This window comes from Carcharhinus amblyrhynchos, chromosome 8 (assembly GCF_965287045.1).
Source record: "Carcharhinus amblyrhynchos chromosome 8, sCarAmb.v2.hapA, whole genome shotgun sequence".
Classification (NCBI taxonomy): domain Eukaryota; kingdom Metazoa; phylum Chordata; class Chondrichthyes; order Carcharhiniformes; family Carcharhinidae; genus Carcharhinus; species Carcharhinus amblyrhynchos.
Genome location: NC_137331.1, coordinates 8,207,163 through 8,229,310, shown reverse-complemented (window position 1 = coordinate 8,229,310; position 22,148 = coordinate 8,207,163). Strand labels below are relative to the sequence as shown.

General features: G+C 40.9%; 1 protein-coding gene across 1 annotated transcript in view; it reads left to right on the top strand.

Moving 5' to 3' along the window:
• The window catches only part of vps41 (VPS41 subunit of HOPS complex), a 162,591-nt gene that overhangs the window by 54,685 nt on the left and 85,758 nt on the right, over window positions 1–22,148 (top strand). Inside the window, exon 5 of the mRNA XM_080193618.1 lies at window positions 10,045–10,119. Coding sequence (XP_080049744.1) covers window positions 10,045–10,119 — 75 coding nt within the window. The remainder of the gene's footprint in view (window positions 1–10,044; window positions 10,120–22,148) is intronic.

The window sequence follows — 22,148 nt, the reverse complement described above, 5'->3', positions numbered from 1 at the left end:
TGGTGTCTTCACCATGGATTGGAATTTCAATTTGAACAGAAGATGCAAGGAACCGCTGTAATTAGCTGATTGACTCTGTATTAATTTGAATTGTTTGGTCTTTTTAACTGATTTGAAATTCCACTGATTGTTTCCCAGTGTTGCATCCTAAAAGCATAGAATGTTGATGAAATTGCAACAAAAACACAGTTAAATAAAATTCAGATTGGTATGGGCATTTATGTGAGAAACAGAAAATTTTGAGGGCTGAGTTTGAACAAAGAATAGAAAAGACTTCAGAACACGTGACAGACCATAATAACGTAACCAATCAAAAATGATATTTAACAGTTTTCATCTCGACAGGAGTGCAACACACAATTTTAATGAGAATTTAAGATTGGTTCGTTATTTGTAATCTCGTTTTCTATTTTAACTCTAATTCTGGAGCAAAATCCAAACCTACAGTGGTGGTGATGATGGAATCCTCACAGTTAAAGATCATGAGGAGGCTTGTCTCTGTGATAGTTGGCATGATCATGATGACTGAAGAGGTCATTCTTGATCTATAGATTTTTGGGCAGTTGGGGCACAGAATTTTTTGGTTTAGAGAGGGGCTGGTTTAGTCAGACCAGTGAAAGTATGCTGAGAAAATTATTAGAACTAAAAGCTGCCAAGTCCCCATATCCCAGTGAACTTCATCCTATGGTCTTAAAAGAAGTGGCTGCAGAGTTGGATGATGCGTTGGTTTTAATTTTCCAAAATTCCATGGATTCTGGAAAGGTCCCATCAGATTGGAAAAAAGCAAATGTAACTTGTCTGTGCAAGTAAGGAGGAAGACAGAGTAGGAAGCTACAGACCAGTTAGTTTAACATTTGCCAAAGAGAAAATGCTGGAATCTATTGTAAAAAAAGATTACAGCAGGGCAATTAGAAAATCTCAATGCAATCAGAGTCAACATGGTTTTGAGAAAGAGAGCTCATGTTTGACTAATTTATTAGAATTCATAGAGTCATAGAGGTTTACAGCATGGTGACAGGCCCTTCGGCCCAACTTGTCCATGCCATCTTTTTTTGTTTAACCATGAAGCTAGTCCCAATTGGCCCACATCTGTCTATACCCATCTTACCCATGTAACTGTCTAAATGCTTTTTACTACTACCTCTGACAGCTTATTCCAGACACTCTCCAGCCTCTGTGTGAAAAAATTGCCCCCCTGAACCCTTTTCTATCTCTCCCCTCTCACCTTAAACCTATGCCCCCTAGTTTTAGACTCCCCTATATTTGGGAACAGATGTTGACTATCCACCTTATCTGTGCCTCTCATTATTTTATAGACCTCTATAAGATCATCCCTAAGCCTCTACGCTCCAGGGAAAAATGTCCCAGTCTATCCAGCCTCTCCTTATAACTCAAACTGTCAAGTCCCAGAAGCGTCCTAATAAATCTTTTCTGCACTCTTTCTAGTTTAATAATCTTTCTATAATAGGATGATCAGAACTGTACACCATATTCCAATTGTGACCATACCAATGTCTTGTACAACTTCAACAAGCTGTCCCAACTCCTGTGTTCAGTGTTCTAACCAATGAAACCAAGCTTGCTGAATGCCTTTTTTACCACTCTGTCCACCTGTGACTCCACTTTCAAGGAGCTACGAACCTGTACTCCTTGATCTTAATTCTACAATTCTCCCCAGTGCCCTACCGTTAACTGAGTAAGTCCTGCCCTTGTTTGATCTACCAAAATGCATCACCTCTTATTTATTTAAACTAAACTCCATCTGCCATTCGTCAGCTCACTGGCCGAATTAACCAAGGTCCCTTTGCAATTCTTCACTGTCCACCTATGGCATCTTGAGAATGTAACAGAAGGATTGATAAAGGAGAATCTGGATGTTGTGTACTTAAATTTTCAGGGGACATTGGTGCCACCCCAAAGGTTACTGCACAAAATAAGAGTCCGTGGTATATGGAATAGCACATTAGTGTGGATGGAAGGTTGGTTAGCTAATGAGAAACGGGGAATAGACTTAAATGGGTCATTTTCAGGTTTGCAGGATGTAATGAGTGTAGAGCCATAGGGATCAGTCCTGGTCCCTCAACTGTTAACACACTACATCAATGACTTGGATGTAGGGACTGAATGTATAGTTGCAAACTTTGATGATGACACAAAGATAAGTAAGAGAGTAAACTGTGAAGAGGATACAAGGAGTCTGTAAAAGAATATAAATAGGTTAAATGAGTGGACAAAACATTGGCAGATGGAATATAATGTGGGAAAATGCAAACCTGTCCACTTTGGCATGAATTGTAAAAGCAGTAAAGTGCGTAAATGGGGAGAGATTGCAGATCTTGGTTCAGAAGGATTGGGTGTCCTGGTACATGAATCACAAAAAGCTTAGTATGGAGGTACAGCAAGTGATTAGGAGGGCAAATAGAATGTTGTTGTTTAATGCAAGGGAATGGAATATAAAAGTAGGCATGTTTTCCTATGGTTGTACAGAACGTTAGTGAGATCATATCTGCTGTTTACAGTTCATATTGAAAGGACATAATTGCATTTAGAAGCAGTTGAAAGAAGGCTTACGCAAATAACTGCTGGATGAGAAAAGGTTGGGCCTCTATCCTTTGGAGTTCAAAAGAATGATAGGTGATTTTATTGCAACATATAAGATCCTGAGGGACCTTGACAGGGAAGATATTGAAAGGCTTTTTTGCCTTGTGGAAGAATCTTAAGTTTGTTTATTAATGTTACAAGGCTTACAATAACACTGCAATGGAGTTACTGTGAAAATTCCCTTGTTGCCACACTTCGGCACCTCTTTGAGCGTACAGAAAATCTAGCATGGCCAATGCACCTAAGCAGCACGTCTTTCAGATTGTGGGAGGAAACCGGAGCACCAGAGGAAACCCAAGCAGACATGGGAAGAATGTGCAGACTCTGCACAGACAGTGACCCAAGCTGGGAATCGAACCTGGATCCCTAGTACTGTCCTAACGATTGTGCCACCGTGAACTCAGGAACACAGTTTAAAAATTATGTGTTGTCTAATTAAGGTGATTATGAGCAGAATTTTTATTTCTCTCCGAGGAATGTTTGTCTGTGGAATGCTGTCTCCCAGAGAGCAGTGGAGGCAAGGTCATTGAATATTTTTAAGGCAGAGGTAGATAGATTCTTGACTAATGAGGGAATCAATGGGTATCAGGGCTAGGCAAGAAAGTGAATTTGAGGCCATAATCAGATCTTATCGAATGTTGGAGCAGGTTCGAGGGGCCAAATCACCACCTTTTAATTTGTATGATCATCCCTTGAAGAGTATCAGCCAGAGAGAGAGCTAACTTTTCAATTGGTCTTTGAAGGCTTTGTAAGATGCATTTCAGTCCCATTAATGGTGTACAACTCAACATAAGTCACTGCTGTTGACATTCTGGGATACTCCATACGTGACCCGTGTGCTTCAGCAGTCACATCTGTTTTCTGTACAGAACCCATGATCTGACTAAGAGTGGGTGATGATAGTCACCCTGTATATTTGAGTTTGTGCAGAGATACTGTGGTGATATTTGATAAGGAAGCAGTACAGTAAGGAAAATTTGTCTTTAAAATGTCGAAGGAATCTAATTTTTGAAGAATGTTGAAAAAGGAAGCAATTGCATCAGTAGTAAAGGGTTCAATTATAATTTGGTTGGATAATAAGAAATTCTGGCCCATGTGGACTTTGACAATCCTTGAACTGGCAGCAGTGCCAAAGGAAGGAAGTTAAAATACAAAATTAGCCTTGTGGCCAGTTATAAAGAAGATAAACAAAGATGCTACTGCTGTAAAGAGAAAACAGCTTCAGCAGAGGGGAGAACAGAAAAGGCACATTTTCAAGCAGCTAGATTAATGAAATCGGATGGAATTGAAGACCTGTGGTATAGCTTGTAAAGTGGCAGATCCGAGTGTGATATTGCAGCCCCTATTTTGAGTGAATGATTTCATTCAAGATATTGAGAGACTTGAGCTAAACAGCAAATGGCCTCAGTATTGTACAGATCAGCTTTATTTGATTTGTAACTATCTCCCTCACTAACTTAATTGCAACTATATGAGTAAGTGAGCGTATTCAGATGAGGCCAATGGATTACCTTTACCAATGAAATATGTTAATTTCTCTTGTGGTTAATTAGAATTGATGTAGTTTTGTAATGTTTCTCTGTAGTTGCAATCCATTTATAGCTCTGGCCTTCCATCGCTTCAATAGTACTTCAAATGTCAAGCGAAAACTGGTAGTTTGAGAGTCTTCCTGCACTGAACAGTTCTGTTTGTTCAGAAAAATTCAGAAAATCTGAAGCTCTGGAAATCTTGTGACAAACCGCGACAAGCTGGCTCTGCCTGGTGATCTTTTACTTTAGATTTTATTTGTTCCGTCGGAAAGAGTTTATTTATAAAAACGAGCAAATCAGAACTCACTTGAAGGAAAGTCATGAGGTTCCAATGCTGAATATACGAGTAGTATTTTTGTCCCGAAGTTTCTTAATTGTCACACAGGGTATTGTTAATACTGAGAGAGCTGACATGAACTTCTCCATTGACAGGCCAGTGCATCTCATGATGTGCACTCAAATTCAACTGGCAGCATTATTAATACATTTCCACGATGTATGGCAACAGTATACTATTCATGCCAAATCTAATTAACATAGTTGAGTTTCAAGTACCATCTTACAAAGCATCTATATTAAGAACCAGGCCACATTTTGTCATCTATTAGAATAGCTTTGTCTTCTGGTTTTATACAATTACAATAAATTAACTAAATGGGACTATTGATTGATGTTGAGCAGTGCCATTTATGTCAGCCTGCTTGTCTGACATAAAGTACTGGAAATGCAGAAATTTTCTCCAATTAGATGTTACAAAGACTGAAGCCATTGGCTTCGGTGCCCACTGCACGTTTCACTCCCTCTCCGTTGATTCTATCCTTTTACCTGGCAACTGCCTGAGGCTCAGACAGTTTGCAATCTTGGTGTAATAGGTGACCCTGAGACGCATTGCCATTAAGACCACCTATTTCCACCTCTAACACTGTTGAATGAAGCTTTACCTCTGCCTCTGTTCTTCTGCTGAAACTGTCATCCATGCCTTTGCTGCCTCCATGTGATGAGGCTTGACTATTCTAAAGCTCTCCAATTGGCCTTCACATTTAACCCTGTTTTCAAATCCTTCTATGACCTGCCCCTTCTCTGACTCTGGCTGAGAGGAGATTTGATCAAGGTATTCAAAATCTTAAGGGTCCTAGACATAGTAGATGGGAAGAAACTTCTCATTCACGAAACAGTTGAGAATGAGAGATCACAGATTTAATATGATTGGTAGATAAGATCTATGTGTGGTGGATGTAGTTTTAATCAAAGCATTCAAAAGGGAATTAGATTGCTATCTAAAGGTTGAATGTGTAAGCTTGCAGAAGAAGGCACTAAACGAATTGCTTATTCAGAGAGCTGGTACAGATATGATGGGCCAAATGGCCACTCCTTGCACAATAAGTAATTCTGTGATAAAACTAAATTTGGATAATTTTCTTCATATTATGTAATACTGCCTCATTAAAAAAAATACAATTTCACCCCTTCTCAATTCTTCCCTTGCTTATGCTATTGTTCATTTGTTAAAACAGAGAAGAGTTAAGGGTGATTTGATAGAAGCGTTTAAAATTTTGAAAGAATGGAACAGGATAGATAGAAACAGACCTTCCAGTGATTAAGGGACCTAGGACAAGGGACAGCACCAGAATCCTAATTTACACAGGATTGTGAGGCTATGCAATATAGTGATTGAAGCAGAGACTATGTCAACATTCAATAATTGGTTAGATCAGGGATTGAAAGAAAGATGCGATAAAAGAAACCATGAACATTGGATTAATATTACTCATGTAGTATTACTCATATAGACATGGCCTGATTGGGCTCAACTGTTTATTTCCATCTTGTAATTTCAATATAAAATTTACGCTTGGGGCAGAGGTGTTAATAGTCCTTTTGAATCTCAACCCAGTGGCCATTCCTCATGTGTAAGATTAGATCAAGTATCTGCATCCAATTTGATTGTGAATGGTACTTGAACTGAGCCCAAATCATTCTGCACCTTTTGTGGTAAGATTTTGTGCCTCAATTAGTTGTAAAACTGTGATTCATTCTTCAATTTCTGCTCAGTTGCACTGGTTTTTACATTACAATTTGCAGGGAATTTGTTAATTGGTACGTATGGTTGTGGAAGTGCAAACTGCATTCAGCATAATCTTAGATCTCTGTGGTTCTTTGCACAAATGTTAAAAAAAAAAGTTGACCTCACCTACAAACTGGACAAACCTCCAAGATTAATGAATCATTATTGGGAGTTTCCGCTAATTGTTTGCAGAGCTTTGAGAAGGCTTTTAAAAAATTAAGTTGGCTCTTTTGGGTGCAAAGACCTTCATAGAAATGTTACATTTTTAAAAATTAATAAGAAACTGCTGTACCCTAATAGCAAGAAATGGTTTATATCCTTTTAGTAATTTAAAATCCTATTATTCCAAGGTGGTAAATTGATGTGATTAAAAATATTTTTAATTTGTGCTAAATTGATTTCAGTGATAATCAAAATGCGCCAAGGCCAAATTATCTCGTATAAATATAGTAAAGAATATTTTAAAAAACAGTCTTGAGTGGGGAAAAAATGTAGTAAAATAAGATGAAAAATATAATAAAATGCTGCTCACTTGTGTTACCTCAAAGCAGGTTTTTACATTTGGCATTTTGCAAATGAGTTTGAGCAGAAACTTGGCAAAATAAAATCTAGAGTTATATTCGATATATGGCACAGAAATAGGCTATTTGGCCCAACCAGACCACACCAGTGTTTATACTGCTCTCACTTCCTCATCTATTCTTATCTAAATCTATCATCATAATCCTTTGTGCCCCTCTCCCTCAGGTACTTGTCTAGCTTCCCCTTTAAATGCATCCATACCATGTATTTCAATCACTCCCTGTGGTAGCAAGTTCCACATTCTCTCTACTGTTCAGGTAAGGAAGTTTCTGAGCTCCTTATGCTCTTTCCTATAAATGGTGACATTGAGGGCGATTCTCCCAAAAGTGCAGAATTGGTGGGAAAATTCTTCTAGATCATGACTGTTTTTTCAGTTCAACTTCACACTCAAATCTCTGCACTCTGCACTGCAGAGGTCACAAGAGTGAATCTCATTAAAAACTTGGGGCGGGGGGGGCCTATTCGCACCAAAGTCTGACAGTTCTGGAACTCTTCGCATTCGCAGTGGCTCGATCTGTCGGTCTCCCCATTTGCTCGATAGCTGGCCAGCCCAGGACCCCTGCACTGCTGCTCCTCCAGACCCCCACGGCCCAATCGCGGTCCCAACATCAATTCCTGAGCCAGCCCTGACCCCCCCCCCCCCCTCCCCGCCCTGGAGTGTCCTAATGTCCCGCCTCCCCAGCAGTAGCAATTCCCCCCCAACCCCCTCACTCTAGCAGACCGTCCACATCCCGATCACTGGCTTCCCTCCAGCCCAGACCAATCACAATGCAGAGTGGCAGCAGACCACTGCCCCACTGACTGCCTCTAGGCCCTGCCCACAATATGACCTGCCCCTTGGCACTGGCCTGTGGGCATGGGCACTTTGCCCCTTGGGCAGTGCCAGAGGGCACAGGCTGGCACAGTCAGGGAACGCCACCCTCTGCCGCCTGACCCCTGGGGGGCCTCGATTGTTGCCCCCCCCCGCCCCCCCAACTTCATTCCAGCAGGGTCTCCCGCTAATTCCTCAAACGTAAAAACTCTAAATCCCACCGGAATGAAGTACTCCTGGCGGGGTGGGAGATTCACTTGGGCCTGGCAAGTTCCCGATAATCGCATGCTAAGCATGTTTAAACTATGTTTTAAAAACAAGATTCAAATGACTTACTTGTCTTCCTGCCTGTTTTCAGCTCAGCCTAGACTCTGACTGTTCTCTGTCTCTGGGAGATGCACATGCGTTCGTGGTGCATGTGCAAATCCCAGAAAAAGGCTGGCGACACACATCTCCCCGCCTGACCCAGCAGAAGTTGCAGGTCCGGATGGGAGAATCATCCCCATTCTTTCTGTGTCCACTGTCTCGAAACCTTTCCTAATTTTGAAGACCTTGGTTAGGCATCCCTCAGCTTTTTTATCAATGCTCAGTCTGCCAACCATTTCCTGATGTATTTACCCACACATTTCTAATATGTCCACTGTAACCTGTTTCTTCACCTTCTCCAATGACTCTATATGCTTTTTATTATTTGGCAACCAGAACTGCACACAGCCCTCTTAAATGTGGTCTCACCAAGATTCAGTGCAGGTTTAGCACAACTTCTCTACTTTTCAATTATATCCGTTCAGTAATAAAGACTAATTTTTGGTTTGTGTTTGTATGACCTTGAATAATTTTTAGTGATTAGTGTTTTTGTACTGAGATCCCTGTGTTCCTCTAGTCCATCTAGACATGCACCTAGACATGTAGTTAGTAACCTGTCTATTCCTCTGACCAAAATGTACTAATTCTCATTTCTCTGTGTTGAACTTTATTTCCTAATTATTGGCCAATTCTGCAACTTTATTCATGTTTTTCTTTAATTATTTGTAGCTCTTCCTCCTCAATACTGGCTTCACCCTTCTTCCCTCTCCCTCAGAATTTGGTGACGTTCACAATGAATTTTCTATTCTAAAGTCCAAATCCTCTATGTAAAGTTCCAAAAACAAGTCCAGTTGGTACCTGGATTGACAAGTTGTGTACTCAGCATTGTAATATTTTGTAGATATCATACCAAGGAAAACAATCTTTTCCCAACCCTACCCATATCACCCATTTTATAAACAATAGTTTTTAGATACTGATGAGATGTAGGAAGTTGGATAATTTAGATTAAAAGTTGAAAGGAAAGTTTATTGCTGTTATCCCAAACCAAACAATTGCTGTTGGTATTTATCTTCAACACGAGCATTTACTCTAATTTCAAGCACCCACCCTGTTAATGTACCTGTTTATCGTGCTTTTCCCTCGTATGCTAATCCAAATATATTAAACGTTGAAATTGTCTCTACAGTGACTAAGTGCACTCCAACCTCATTGTGTATTTAAAAAAAAAACCTCTCCTCTTCCTCACATTACCAGATTGCAGTCTGTTAAGTCATCTTAGGCATTTTCCTAACTTAGATCTTTCATGCGCTTGATTAGTCCATTTAATGATTTAGGGGAGCTCTAATAGAAATTCTGAATAATATTAATGCTGAAGAAGATACTCACATGGAAAAGTATTTTCTTGAACATCTGCCACCAGGAACAAAGTCCATATTCAATTAGTTTATTTCATTGTCTGCAAAATGAACGTACTTTTTGTTCCATTGTCTGCAAAAGAACATTATTTCATAATGTATTTATTGGATTAGTATTATTCATTTCATGGAACAAATTGCTGTTGCTCATTCTCAGGGTGTGTTTATGATCAGGGCTATTGCCCATCCCTAATGCCCAGCAGTTCAGTTCAACTGAGTGCCTGTCAGGCCAGTTCAGGTGCCAGTTAGGAATAATTTACATTGATGTGAAACTGGAGTCATTTAAACCAGATACATGTAAGAATTGCAGGCTTCCCTCCTAAATGACTTCAGTGAACCAGTTGAATTACGATCCAATAGCTTCATGTTGATATCATTTACTGTTCCAGCATTCCATTTATTGTTTTGAAATAAAAATAAACTAAGTTCAGATTCTCAAACGACTTTAATGGGATTTGAAGAGCGCCAATGTTACTTAAGCGCACAGATGATCACCGAATCTGCTAAAAAGTGTAGCACTAATTTGTCTCATTTTGAGTATTGCAAAGTTGGACTCAAAGATGCAAATGTTTTACTTTTGTTAATATTTGGAAAGGATTCTATTGACGTATTCATGTTTTCTTCCTGTATCTTTCATACAAATGCTCAGAACAGCTGTCTAATACAACTATGACATCTATTTTCATGACACATTGAGCAATGTTATGTTGTGCTTTAATCACTGTATTTCAGAGCACTGTGAAGGTGAATCAAGTTAGCTTGGATGAAAGTGGAGAGCATATTGGGATTTGTTCGGAAGATGGCAAGGTAGGAACTGTAATGGCTTACCCCCCTACATCTTTCCCTACAGTTAAATTATCGTAGCATTCCCTACCTCTTCCATGATTCACTGTTGCTGTTGATACATTTTTCTCTGTTTCCCTGTTGCTGCATTTTTCCTTCTTTCCCTGCAGCCTTCCTGTACTTTTCCTTACAAGTGCAAACTCATCAATAAATAGAAAATGTTTCAGGGAATGGTTTCACTTTGCAGTGTGTTCGAACTTGTATGTATGTAGGTGTTTGGGGAATTATGATCAATGGGCTTGTTATAAGATTGAACCATTGAAGCATTTGGAAGGAAGAAACAATTTATAATTTTTAAACAACGACTTAATTACTATAGTTATCAGGAAACCAGGTGGTGCTAGTATATTTGTAAATGCAGGATGAGATTTTTAAACAAAAGATTGAGAATTATTATTAGTAGCTCCTATAAAAGGATGGCACAGTGGTTAGCACTGCTGCCTCACAGTGCCAGGGACCCGGGTTCAATTACAGCCTCGGGTCACTGTCTGTGGAGTTTGCACATTCTCCCCATGTCTGCGTGGGTTTCCTCCCACAGTCCAAAGATGGGCAGGCTAGGTTGATTGGCCATGCTGAATTGACCCTAGTGTCAGGTGGATTAGCAGGGTAAATATGTGGGGTTAAGGGAATAGGACCTGGTGGGATTGTGTTCAATGCAGACTTGATGGGCTGAATGGCCTCCTTCTGCACTGTAGGGATTCTATGATCTATGAAAATGCAACATATATTGGAAGTAAACTAAGGCTTAAGGTGCAACAAACTGCAAATTTTGCATTTAAGTACTTCCATGTATGAATCTGGAAATTTCCCTGGCAGGCTCTTTAAGGCAGCCTTAAAGGTTTTTATTGTAAATGTTTGCAGCTCATCAGTGAATAATGGATAAAATAATAGAATCTATTCAGGCTGATGCACCTTTGTATTAATAACTTAAATGATGGACAGGCAGCATGAATTTTAAAGAGAAAATCCAGTCAGACAAATTGCCTGTAGTCACTCAAGATAAAGCACATCTTTAGTTTTCTCTATTTACTCTTTTTTTAAATGTGGATATTGTTGAAATGGCCAACAACTGTTGCCCATCCCTAATTACCTTTAAACTTGCTAGCGACTTGCTAGGCCATTGCAGAGGGCAGTTAAGAATCAGCCATATGGCTGTGGGTTTAGACTCAAATGTAGGCCAGACCAAGTTAAAGATGACAGATTTCCTTGCCTAAAGGACATTGGTGAATCAGATGTGGTTTACAACAATCTAATGGTCATCATCTCTGAGACTAGCTTTATTTCCCAGATTTATTGATTTGCTGCCATGGTGGAATTTGATTCCATGTTCCCAAATCATTAGCCTGAGCCCTGGATTACTAGTCCAATGATTTTGCCACTAATCCATCATCTTCCCTCAGATCTATATTTTGAATTTCTGCCTCTCAAAAGTTACAGTGAAGGCCTTCCTTTTCCTGCAGAAACCTTTATTAAAAATTATTTATAATTTAGTGTTTATACACAATTAAAGATGATGGAAAGACACCTGAGGATTACAGAACAGGAACATCACCAACAACGTTCAGCAGGATAAGTATCATTGGACCTTTTGCTTTTTTGAATACTTTATAGTTGGGTTGGAATCTTGAACGTTATTATTAACATGTTATTTTTGCAGTACAATTGTAAATCTGTGAGAATTTATGAATAAACTGCATGTGAAACATATCCAACTGGTCCATCACAAAAAATATAGAAAAATCTGATTTTATCACTGGAAAACCAGGTAAATGCTGGAATCTAACCAGCACAGTTGGTTAATTACCCAGACAGTCCTGTCCACAAAAATCAACAATCTGATGGATGGGTCATCAATCGTGCTCCCAGTTGTAATGTCTGCCTTTAAGGGACAGCAGCATTGCATCATTAGAAGGGAAGTGTGTCGTGTATTCCAGTCTCAGATTCACTCTCGCCTGTGAGCAGACCACACAGCACAAAGTTCTGCTGCTGGCATCTTTAAGTTTCTTCTGTGTGTGTATACGTTCTCATGTACTTTGTTGAAATAAATGGACCACAGTGTGTTTACCCAATCCCTTGGGAGTGATTAGTGCCTTTATATCATTATAAAAATATGACTTGGTGTTCAGTGATGGTCAAACAGCATGGCAGTAAGTTTAAGTACAGGTATTACCTGGTAAGCAACCTTGGATCATATTATATGGTATGAGACAATGTTTTAATTAGACCTCAATATGTCTGCTGTCTGCAGTCTGCACAGAAAAGCTTTGAAGACACAGAATAGCATTGTGCTCAGATAAAGAGGTGATAGACAATTCCTTTCAGGGAGATTGCAGTACGTAACCTGTCAGTTCAGAGAGTGGGGCAGTGCATTGAGAAGACCAACTCCGGGTTAGCTAAGTCAAGCAATGCAAATGAATCAGGGTGTGGGCGGGATTGATAGCGAGTGAGATTGAGTCAAACAAAAACACAAACCATCAGAAAAAATCAGGCCAAGAAGATTGTGATTATAACAGGTGGAACTTTGGAAAAGTGCGTGAAAGTGGTTGCATTGACACGCATTCCATGTGGTATAGCAGAAGGAAGATCAAAAGGATATTGTCAAAATGTTCACTGAGTTCCCCAGTTTGAATTGGAATGCAGATGAATAACAATTCAAATTCAGAATGTTTAAACAGCATACAGAACTACAGTTTCGTGTATCTGAACTATACAAGCAAGCCATAAGGATTTGCCTAACAATTGGGATTGAAGGTCTACATAGGCTGAATACATCGGGATTAACAGCAAAAAAGATGAAAGCTGCCCAAAAGATAGGGATCACGTTGGAAGACTGGTTCAAAATCAGGTTAAACTGAATCCATTGACTGGAATTAATGTCATTTTGACAACAACCTGTAGAATCCCTAACACACTTCATCAACAGATGCAGCAAAAAGAGTACATGCTGCGATTTTTCAAACACTGAGCAAGCAGACAGAATTGATGAGTCTTGATTGTATCCACTCCCATGGATGCATTCCACCAGGTCTGCTAGACAGTATGTGTAGTATCAAACACTACTTGAGGTAGGAGTGAAGAAATCCTTGCAGGTTGATGAATCTTACCGATCCAATTGTTGATGCATTCATTAGAACAGCTAAACATGGGAAGACGTGGAAGGTTTGGCCTCCTGCATGCACCAAGGAAATGCACAGCTTTTAATAAATTCTGCAAGCATATGGCAGAAAAGGCTATTGGCAACAACAGTGCTCTAGGACAAAGGCTGATGCAGCTACCAAGAACTGTGCACTGATCAAAACAGACTGTACATAGAGTCATAGAGGTTTACAGCACGGAAACAGGCCCTTTGGTCCAACTTGTCCATGCCGCCTTTTTTTTAAACCCCTAAGCTAATCACATTGCCTGCATTTAGCCCATATCCCTCTATAGCCATCGTACTCATGTAACTATCTAAATGCTTTTTAAAAGATAAAATTGTACCTGCCTCTACTACTACCTCTGGTAGCTTATTCCAGACACTCACCACCCTCTGTGTGAAAAAATTGCTGCTCTTGACACTTTTGTATCTATGCCCTCTCACCATAAACCTATGCTGTTTAGTTTTAGACTTTCCTATCTTTGGGAAAAGATATTGACTATCCAGTTGACGTACGCCCCTCATTATTTTATAGACCTCTATAAGATTACCCCTCAGCCTCCTACACTCTAGAGAAAAAAGTCCCAGTCTATTTAGCCCCTCCTCATAACTCAATCTATCAAGTCCTGGTAGCATCCTAGTAAATCTCTTCTGCACTCTTTCTAGTTTAATAATATCCTTTCTATAATAGAGTGACCAGTATTGCACATGGTATTCTAAGTGTGGCCTCACCAATGTCTTGCCCAACCTCAACAAGATGCCCCAACTCCTGTATTCAATCTTCTGACTGATGAAACCAAGCATGCCGAATGCCGCCTTCACCACCCTGTCCACCTGTGACTCCACTTTCAAGGAGCTATGAACATGTACTTCTAGATCTCTTTGTTCTGTAACTCTCCCCAACACCCTACCATTAATTGAGTAAGTCCTGCCCTGGTTCAATCTACCAAAATGCATCACCTCTCATTTGTCTAAATTAAACTCTATCAGCCATTTGTCAGCCCACTGGCCCAATTGATCAAGATCCCGTTGCAATTGGAGATAACTTTCTTCATGTCCACGATGCTACCAATCTTGGTGTCATCTGCAAACTTACTAACACGCCCCCTATATTCTGATCCAAATCATTAATATATATGACAAATAACAGTGGGCCCAGCACTGATCCCTGAGGCACACCGCTGTTCACAGGCCTCCAGTTTGAAAAACAACTCTCTACAACCACTTCTACTTTCACGCAGGTGATTAGCAAATCAGAAAGAAACGATGGCATGCACAATGAGGTGAAGAGTGGTGAACGCAAGTTTCACACCACCAACCTTGTGGAAAACATATTCCTTCACACCATCTGTAGTGTTTGCCTCGATTCAAATTATCTGTCCTAACAAAGTTGGTAATAATTCACTACTGGCCAAGATTAATCTGGGTCTCTGGTGTTGTGAGGCAGCAGTGCTAACCACTGTGATGCTATTTCCCTTAGTTGAAGAGTCGTTCATGAGAGGACACAAGTTTAGAGTGAGGGGTAGACAGTTTAGGGGGGATGTGAGGAAAAGCATTTTTACCCATAGGTTGGTGATGGTCTGGAATGTGCTGTCTGGTAGGGTGGTAGAGGAGGGATGCCTCACATGCTTTAAAAAGTACCTGGATGAACACTTGGCACATCATAACATTCAAGGCTATGAACCAAGTGCTGGTAAATAGGATTAGGTGGGAGGCTGGATGTTTCACAGGTGTCATTGTAAGCTTGATGGGCCAAAGGGCCTGTCCTGTATTATAGAGACCGAACTGACAGGATTGTGTGCCGCTTTGATTATCTTATTTAAGGAGAGATGTCCTTGCAATAGAGGCAATTCAAAGAAAGTTCACTACTTTGATTGCTGGGATGAAAATATTGTTTTGTGGGAAAAGGCTGAGCAGGTTGCGGGGGTTTGACTGGATGCTGAGAGGATGTATCCTTCGTGGGCTATCGACAGCTAAGGGATATGGTTTCAGAATAAGCAGTTGCCCATTTAAGACAGAAATGAGGAGAAGTTTTGCCTCTCAGAGGATCGTTAATCTTTGGAATTATTTGTGTGAAGAGCTGTGAAGGCTATTGTTGACATTCAAAACTGAGCTATATGAGTTTTGATATTCAAGGGAGATGAAGATAATGGGGAACAAGCAAGAAAATGGAGTTGGGGCCGGGGAGATAAGATCACTTGAATTTTCAGGTAAGTACTTTTGAGTGGAGTGACAGGCTGACTCGATCACCGCTCCTTCAGAAGTTGCAGCCCATGGAGTAGGAGCAAGGAGTAGGCCAGACATCCCCTGAGCCTGCTGTAGCATTCAATAAGATCAGGGCTGATTTGATCTTGGGCTGGTTTGGGCTTGGGGGAGGTCAGCAGTTGGACCTGATGATAGGAGTCCCACTAAGGGGCTACTGATTGCTGTTGGTTTGTACAATATTTACCCATAAGGAGTTTTAATTTATGTGTCTTATTCTGGGTCATAAATATTGCAGTTTGTGATTTAACTCACGTTTTCAGCTGGTTGCCAGTGCAATTGCCCTAGAGCTTGGAAGTTACAGCCTGTTGTGTTATAAGCCTGAGAAATAAAACCCTTCCTAAAATACCATTAACCATGTCATTAAGGCTTGAACTCCAAGCTGACTTGTGCGATTGATTTTAATGGCATGGAAACATAATAATAACAGCAGAGAGACACACCAGTTATGGTGCAATTAACGCTGTAAGTTACTCGTGGCAAAATCTCCTGGAACTTCTGTAATTGCAGCATTTTAGATGTAGACCATGCAAGCTCTCAGAAAATGTGGTGTGTTTCTTTTAAAAACCATTTTGAATTGTGCGTGTTCTTATTAAGACAGCCAGAATTACTGTTTCAATGGAAGACTTTGCTTGACTCCTGCCTTTCGTGGAGCAGGTGCTCTGCAGTTGTCTCAGCAATTTGCATTATTTATTTTCAATCAAAGTGAAGTGCTTAATTAAAATGGTATGAGAGATGCTTGCAATATAATTCGTACTTTAAAAAGGTTGATTGCTTTTATTCAACCTGCTGCAAGTGTACTAATTGCCTTGTAGTGGGAAAATAAAAAGCCAGCCTCGGAATAAAGTGTTGATTTTAGTTTAAAGGACAAACTGACAACAACCTTTTGGATTTTATCTGTTTGTCCCTCAGTTTATTTGATTTAGTTTAATTGCTTTTTGTAACAAAGGAGTTGAATTTTTTTCTGTCCGCTTAAGAACACCTAACGATCTGTGCAGAAGTGCAGAGGAGTTCAGATATTTTTTCTAAACATTTCCCTTGTTTTAAAATAAACAATGAGTTAGGAATGAGTTCTTTGTATCTAAATTCACAAATGATGCCTGCGCATGTTCAGCGTCCATTTCATTTTGACACAGGAATTTTGAAAGCATAGAAGTAGGTAAAGCATTTGTCAGAAGGAATTGCTTTATTCATTTTTAGGACATGAGCAACATTGTCAAGCCAACATTTATTGCACATCCCTAGTTTTCCTGAGGGCACCAACAGTCATAACACATAGCATGGGATTGGAATGACATGTCAGCCAGACCAGGTAGGGAAATGGTAGGTTCCCTATCCTGAAGGATAATAGTGAATTAGTCGGGTTTATTAACAATCTATTCCTTTTTTTTTGCTGCAGGCTCACAAATGAGCAGATTTATTGAATTCAATTTCACAAGTTGCCGTAGTATGATTTGAACTTATGACCTCTGACTCGCAGATCCAGTACCATCAACACTAGTCTGCTGTACCTAAATGACTGTCTGTAGAACACCCAGACCAGATAACATACACACAAGAAAGACTCTTCAAGAAAATGTGAGAGGAAATTAATGAGACGCAAGTTAACATTTGTTGGAATTCCAACAAATACATGAGGTTTACTTGCAGACCGAACAAGAGCAAGACCTGAATGTTAAAAGTAGAAGTGAAACTTGGATCTGTAATTTCTAGGCCAGTTAGCTTGCATTTGTAGTGAAGAAAATATTTTATCATATACTCACTGTTAACACAACCCAGTTCAAAGTCCATATAAGGAGTAATCGTGGATTTAGAAGCTACAGGTGATGTGAAGGCATTTTTTTTTTCTTCTCATGGCTGGGGAAACAGTCGTAGTTGAATGTCGAGATTAGCAATTCATTCAATGGCTTCAGCTAGCACAGTGTGAATAGTTGCGATACCACAGGAGTGACCTCTCAGGGCAGTAGTTCCGTTTATGGGCAATGGTCTCACTTGGCCGCAGTTGCAGTTTGAGATGCACCTCATATTCAATTTGCCATTCCTACAAACTGACGTCAGCCCCATCAATCAATGGGGCAACTCCTAATTGACTGCAAACATCACCAATTTGGCAACTGACCCAATTGAAGATAATTAAAGCTAGTGTGTGAGGGTTATACAGAGGATGTAGTTTGTTTGGATTTTGGAAGAATTGGGTAATATTTTGTGTATGAAGTTTTTAAAGAAGAAGGCTTACAGAACTGAACACAACTGTCTGGATTTTAAAATTCTTAGAAAATGGAAAGTAATTGAGAATGAACAATTCCAATTTTATGGCCAAAAAGCCTGCATCTATTTTTTAACATCCATTGGAATTGGCTGTCTGAGGAAGAGTAGGTGTCAGTTAGTAATGAAGTTCCCCAAACATCTGTCTTGGGCCCTCTGCTGTTGGTGCTGGTAAGAAACAATATAGAAATGTGTGCATCAAACAAAAGCATTTTTATTAAAACCTCAGTATTGGCAGATGTCTAGCAGCAGAGATTTATTCGTCAAAATCTGTACCAATTAAACACATGGACTTAGTGTCGACATAGAGGTTTTAGTATGGATAAGCCTAAGGACTTTTTACATGACGAAGGGATGCACAGTGGCAAAGGAAGAAAATTATTTTGTTGCCGCTTTGGGCCCTTCACTGACTGTGAAGCAATAATTAACAAATCAAATATTGGAATGAATTAGATCTAGTGTGAGAAAATCAACTCAAATTTGGAATAATGTATTTAATCAGACATTCAGCTGAGGCCAAACATAGCTCTTCAAGTAGATATACAATATCCCATAGCATAATTTGAAGAGCAAAGAGTCCCTTGCCCAGTCAAAAACATCAAACCTTGACTGTGGAAAAGTTGCTATTTGCCTCAATCACTCAGTAACTATATTTGAGAAATAGTTTGTTGACTATGAAATACTTTGGTATGCCCCAATGAAGTGACAGTTCTAATTTCTTTGAGTTAGGGTGTTGCCCTATCTCCCACTATAATTTCAAAAGGAAATTAATGGGACCCCAAAGAAAGTGTAAACATTGCTATGACTTATTCAAAACGTGTGGCCCATAGTTTGTCAAATGATTAGTTTTGCACTTTCTTTACCAGACTCAGTCAGTGCTGGAAATAATTCCAGTTTCCTTGATTTTCAGTTAGGGAATGGTGTGTGTGGGAACTATCTAGAAAAACAAAGGTAATTATAGGCCCAAATCTTTCAGTTTCTACGTGGTCAGAGAACTAGGAGCAGGAGTAGGCCATCTGGCCCCTCGAACCTGCTCCACCATTCAATAATGGCTGATCTTCTTGTGGACTCAGCTCCACTTACCTACCTGCTCACCATAACCCTGAGTTCCTTTACTGTTCAAAAATTTATCTATCTTTGCCTTAAAAGCATTCAACAAGGTAGCCTCAACTGCTTCACTGGGCAGAGAATTCCACAGATTCACAACCCTTTGATTGAAGAGCTCCCTCCTCAATTCAATCCTAAATCTGCTCCCCCTTATTTTGAGGCCATGCCCCCTAGTTCTTGTTTCACCTGCCAGTGGAAACAACCTCCCTGTATGTTTCTATAAGATCTCCCCTCATTCTTCTGAATTCCAATGAATATAGTGCCAATTTTCTCAGTATCTCCTCATAAGCCAACCTTCTCAATTCCGGAATCAACTTAGTGAATCACCTCTGCACCCCCTCCAGTGCCAGTGTATTCTTTCTCAAGTAAGAAGACCAAACCTGTACTTGGTATTCCAGGTGTGGCCTCACCAGCACCTTATACAGCTGTAACATAACTCTCCTGTTTTTAAACTCCATCACTCTAGCAATGAAGGACAAAATTCCATTTGTTTTCTTGATCCCCTGCTTCACCTGCAAACCAAGTTTCTGTGATCCGTTGCACAAGGGCAGCCAGGTCCGTCTGCACAGCAGCATGCTGCAGTTTTTTACCATTTAAATAAGAACATAAGAAATAGGAGCAGGAGTAGGCCATCTGGCCCTTCGAGCCTGCCCCGCCATTCAATAAGATCATGGCTGATCTGTCGTGGCTTAGTTCCACATTCCCGCCCTCTCCCCATAATCCTTAATCCCCTTGCCTATCAAAAACCTATCAACCCGTGTCTTAAAAATATTGAGCGAGGCAGCCTCCACCACTTCAACGGGCAGAGAAGTCCAGTGATTCACCACCCTTTGAGTGAAGAAGTTCCTCCTCAACTCCGTTCTAAACCGCCCCCCCTTTGTCTTGAGGCTGTGCCCTCTAGTCCTACTGTCCTTTCTGAGCGGGAAGAGCCTCTCCACCTTTATCCTATCCATCCCATTCAACATCTTATATGTCTCAATGAGATCTCCCCTCATTCTTCTAAACTCTAACGAGTACAAGCCTAGTTTATTCAGCCTCTCCTCATAGTTCAACCCCCTCAACTCTGGAATCAGCCTAGTAAACCTCCTCTGCACTCCCTCCAAGGCCAAAATATCCTTGCGTAAGTGCGGCGACCAAAACTGCACACAGTACTCCAGCTGCGGCTTCACCAGTGCCCTATACAGCTGCAGCAAGACCTCCCTACTTTTATATTCAATCCCCCTCGCTCTGAAGGCCAGCATCCCATTTGCCTTCCTGACCACCTGCTGCACCTGCAGGCTGGGTTTTTGTGACTCATGCACAAGGACCCCGAGGTCCCTCTGCACCGTCGCCTGCTGCAGTTTTTCGCCACGTAAGTAATAGTCCTTCCTACCATTATTCCTACCAAAGTGGACAACCTCGCACTTGCCAACATTAAATTCTATTTGCCAGTTCCTGGCCCATTCGCCCAGCCTATCTAGATCCTTCTGCAGACTCTCCACACCCTCTGCACAATTTGCCGTTCCACCAATCTTGGTGTCGTCAGCAAATTTCGACACCATACACTCGGTTCCCTCCTCCAGATCATCTATATAAATGGTAAATAGCTGAGGCCCCAGCACCGACCCCTGGGGCACTCCACTAGTCACCAACCGCCAATCCGAATAGCACCCATTGACCCCCACTCTCTGCCTCCTATCTGACAGCCAATCCTCTATCCACGCTAACACCCTACCCCCAACTCCATGCCCCCTGACCTTCTGTAATAACCTCTTGTGAGGCACCTTGTCGAATGCCTTCTGAAAATCAAGAAAGACCACATCCACCGGCTCTCCTCTATCCACCGCCCTAGACACATCCTCATAAAACTCCAATAAATTCGTCAGACACGACTTCCCCTTAACGAAACCGTGCTGCGTCTGCTCTACCAAACAATTCTCCTCAAGATGCCTCGCTATTTTCTCCTTGATCACGGATTCTAACATTTTTCCTACAACAGACGTTAAACTAACCGGCCTATAATTCCCCGCCTTTTGCCTGCCACCCTTCTTAAACAACGGCGTAACATTCGCCGTTTTCCAATCTTCCGGCACTTCCCCGGAATCCAGCGACGTTTGGAAAATAATCACCAAGGCATCCACTATCACCTCCGCCATTTCTTTCAGAGCCCTTGGATGCATTCCATCCGGTCTTGGGGACTTGTCCACAATCAGTCCCTCCAGTCTGTTGAGCACCGCCTCTCTAGTAACAATAATGTCATTCAGGCCCTCCACTCCTACCATCTTTCCATCGCTAACACCCGGCAAGTTATTCACGTCCTCCTCCGTGAAGACCGAAACAAAAAAGTTATTCAAGGCCTCAGCCATTTCCCCATCCCCTACCACTAAGTCCCCCCTCTCATCCTCTAAGGGTCCAACGTTCACCCTAGCCAGCCTCTTCCGTTTTATGTATTTATAAAAACTCTTGCTATCCTTTTTTGTATTAAGCGCTAGCCCAGCTTCATAGTTTATCCTACCCTTCTTTATCAACTTCTTTGTCATTCTTTGTTGACATTTAAACCTCTCCCAATCCTTTTCCCGCCCACTACTCTTAGCTACTCTAAACGCATCCGCTTTTAATTTAACACTTTCCTTCACCTCCTTCGTTATCCATGGCTGATTATCTCTCCTCCTACAATCCTTTTTAACCATCGGAATAAATTTCTGCTGAGCACCAAGAAAGATCTCCTTAAAGATCCTCCACTGTTCCTCAGCAGACCTACCTTCCAACGTGCTCCCCCAATCAACATTCGCCAATTCCTCTCTCATCCTACCGTACTGCCCTCTGTTCAAACAAAGGACACATGTCCGGGAACCCACTTTCTCCTCCTCCATCTGCATCAGAAACTCCACCATACAATGATCACTCTCCCCAAGAGGATCCTTCACCACAAGGTCCCTAATTCTACCCGCCTCATTACATAACACCAGATCCAAGATAGCTCACTCCCTCGTTGGCTCCAACACACACTGTTCGAGGCAACTATCCCGGCAGTCCATTTCACTGTTATTCTTACCAAAATTAGTGACCTCGTATTTACCAACATTGGATTCCATCTGCCAGACCCTTGTCCATTCACTTAAACTATTTATATCCCTTTGCAGATATTCAGTGTCCTCTGCACACTTTGACACACTACTACTTGGTCCCCAACTCCAAATCATCTGCGTAAATTGTAAACTATTATGGTCCCAACACTGATCCC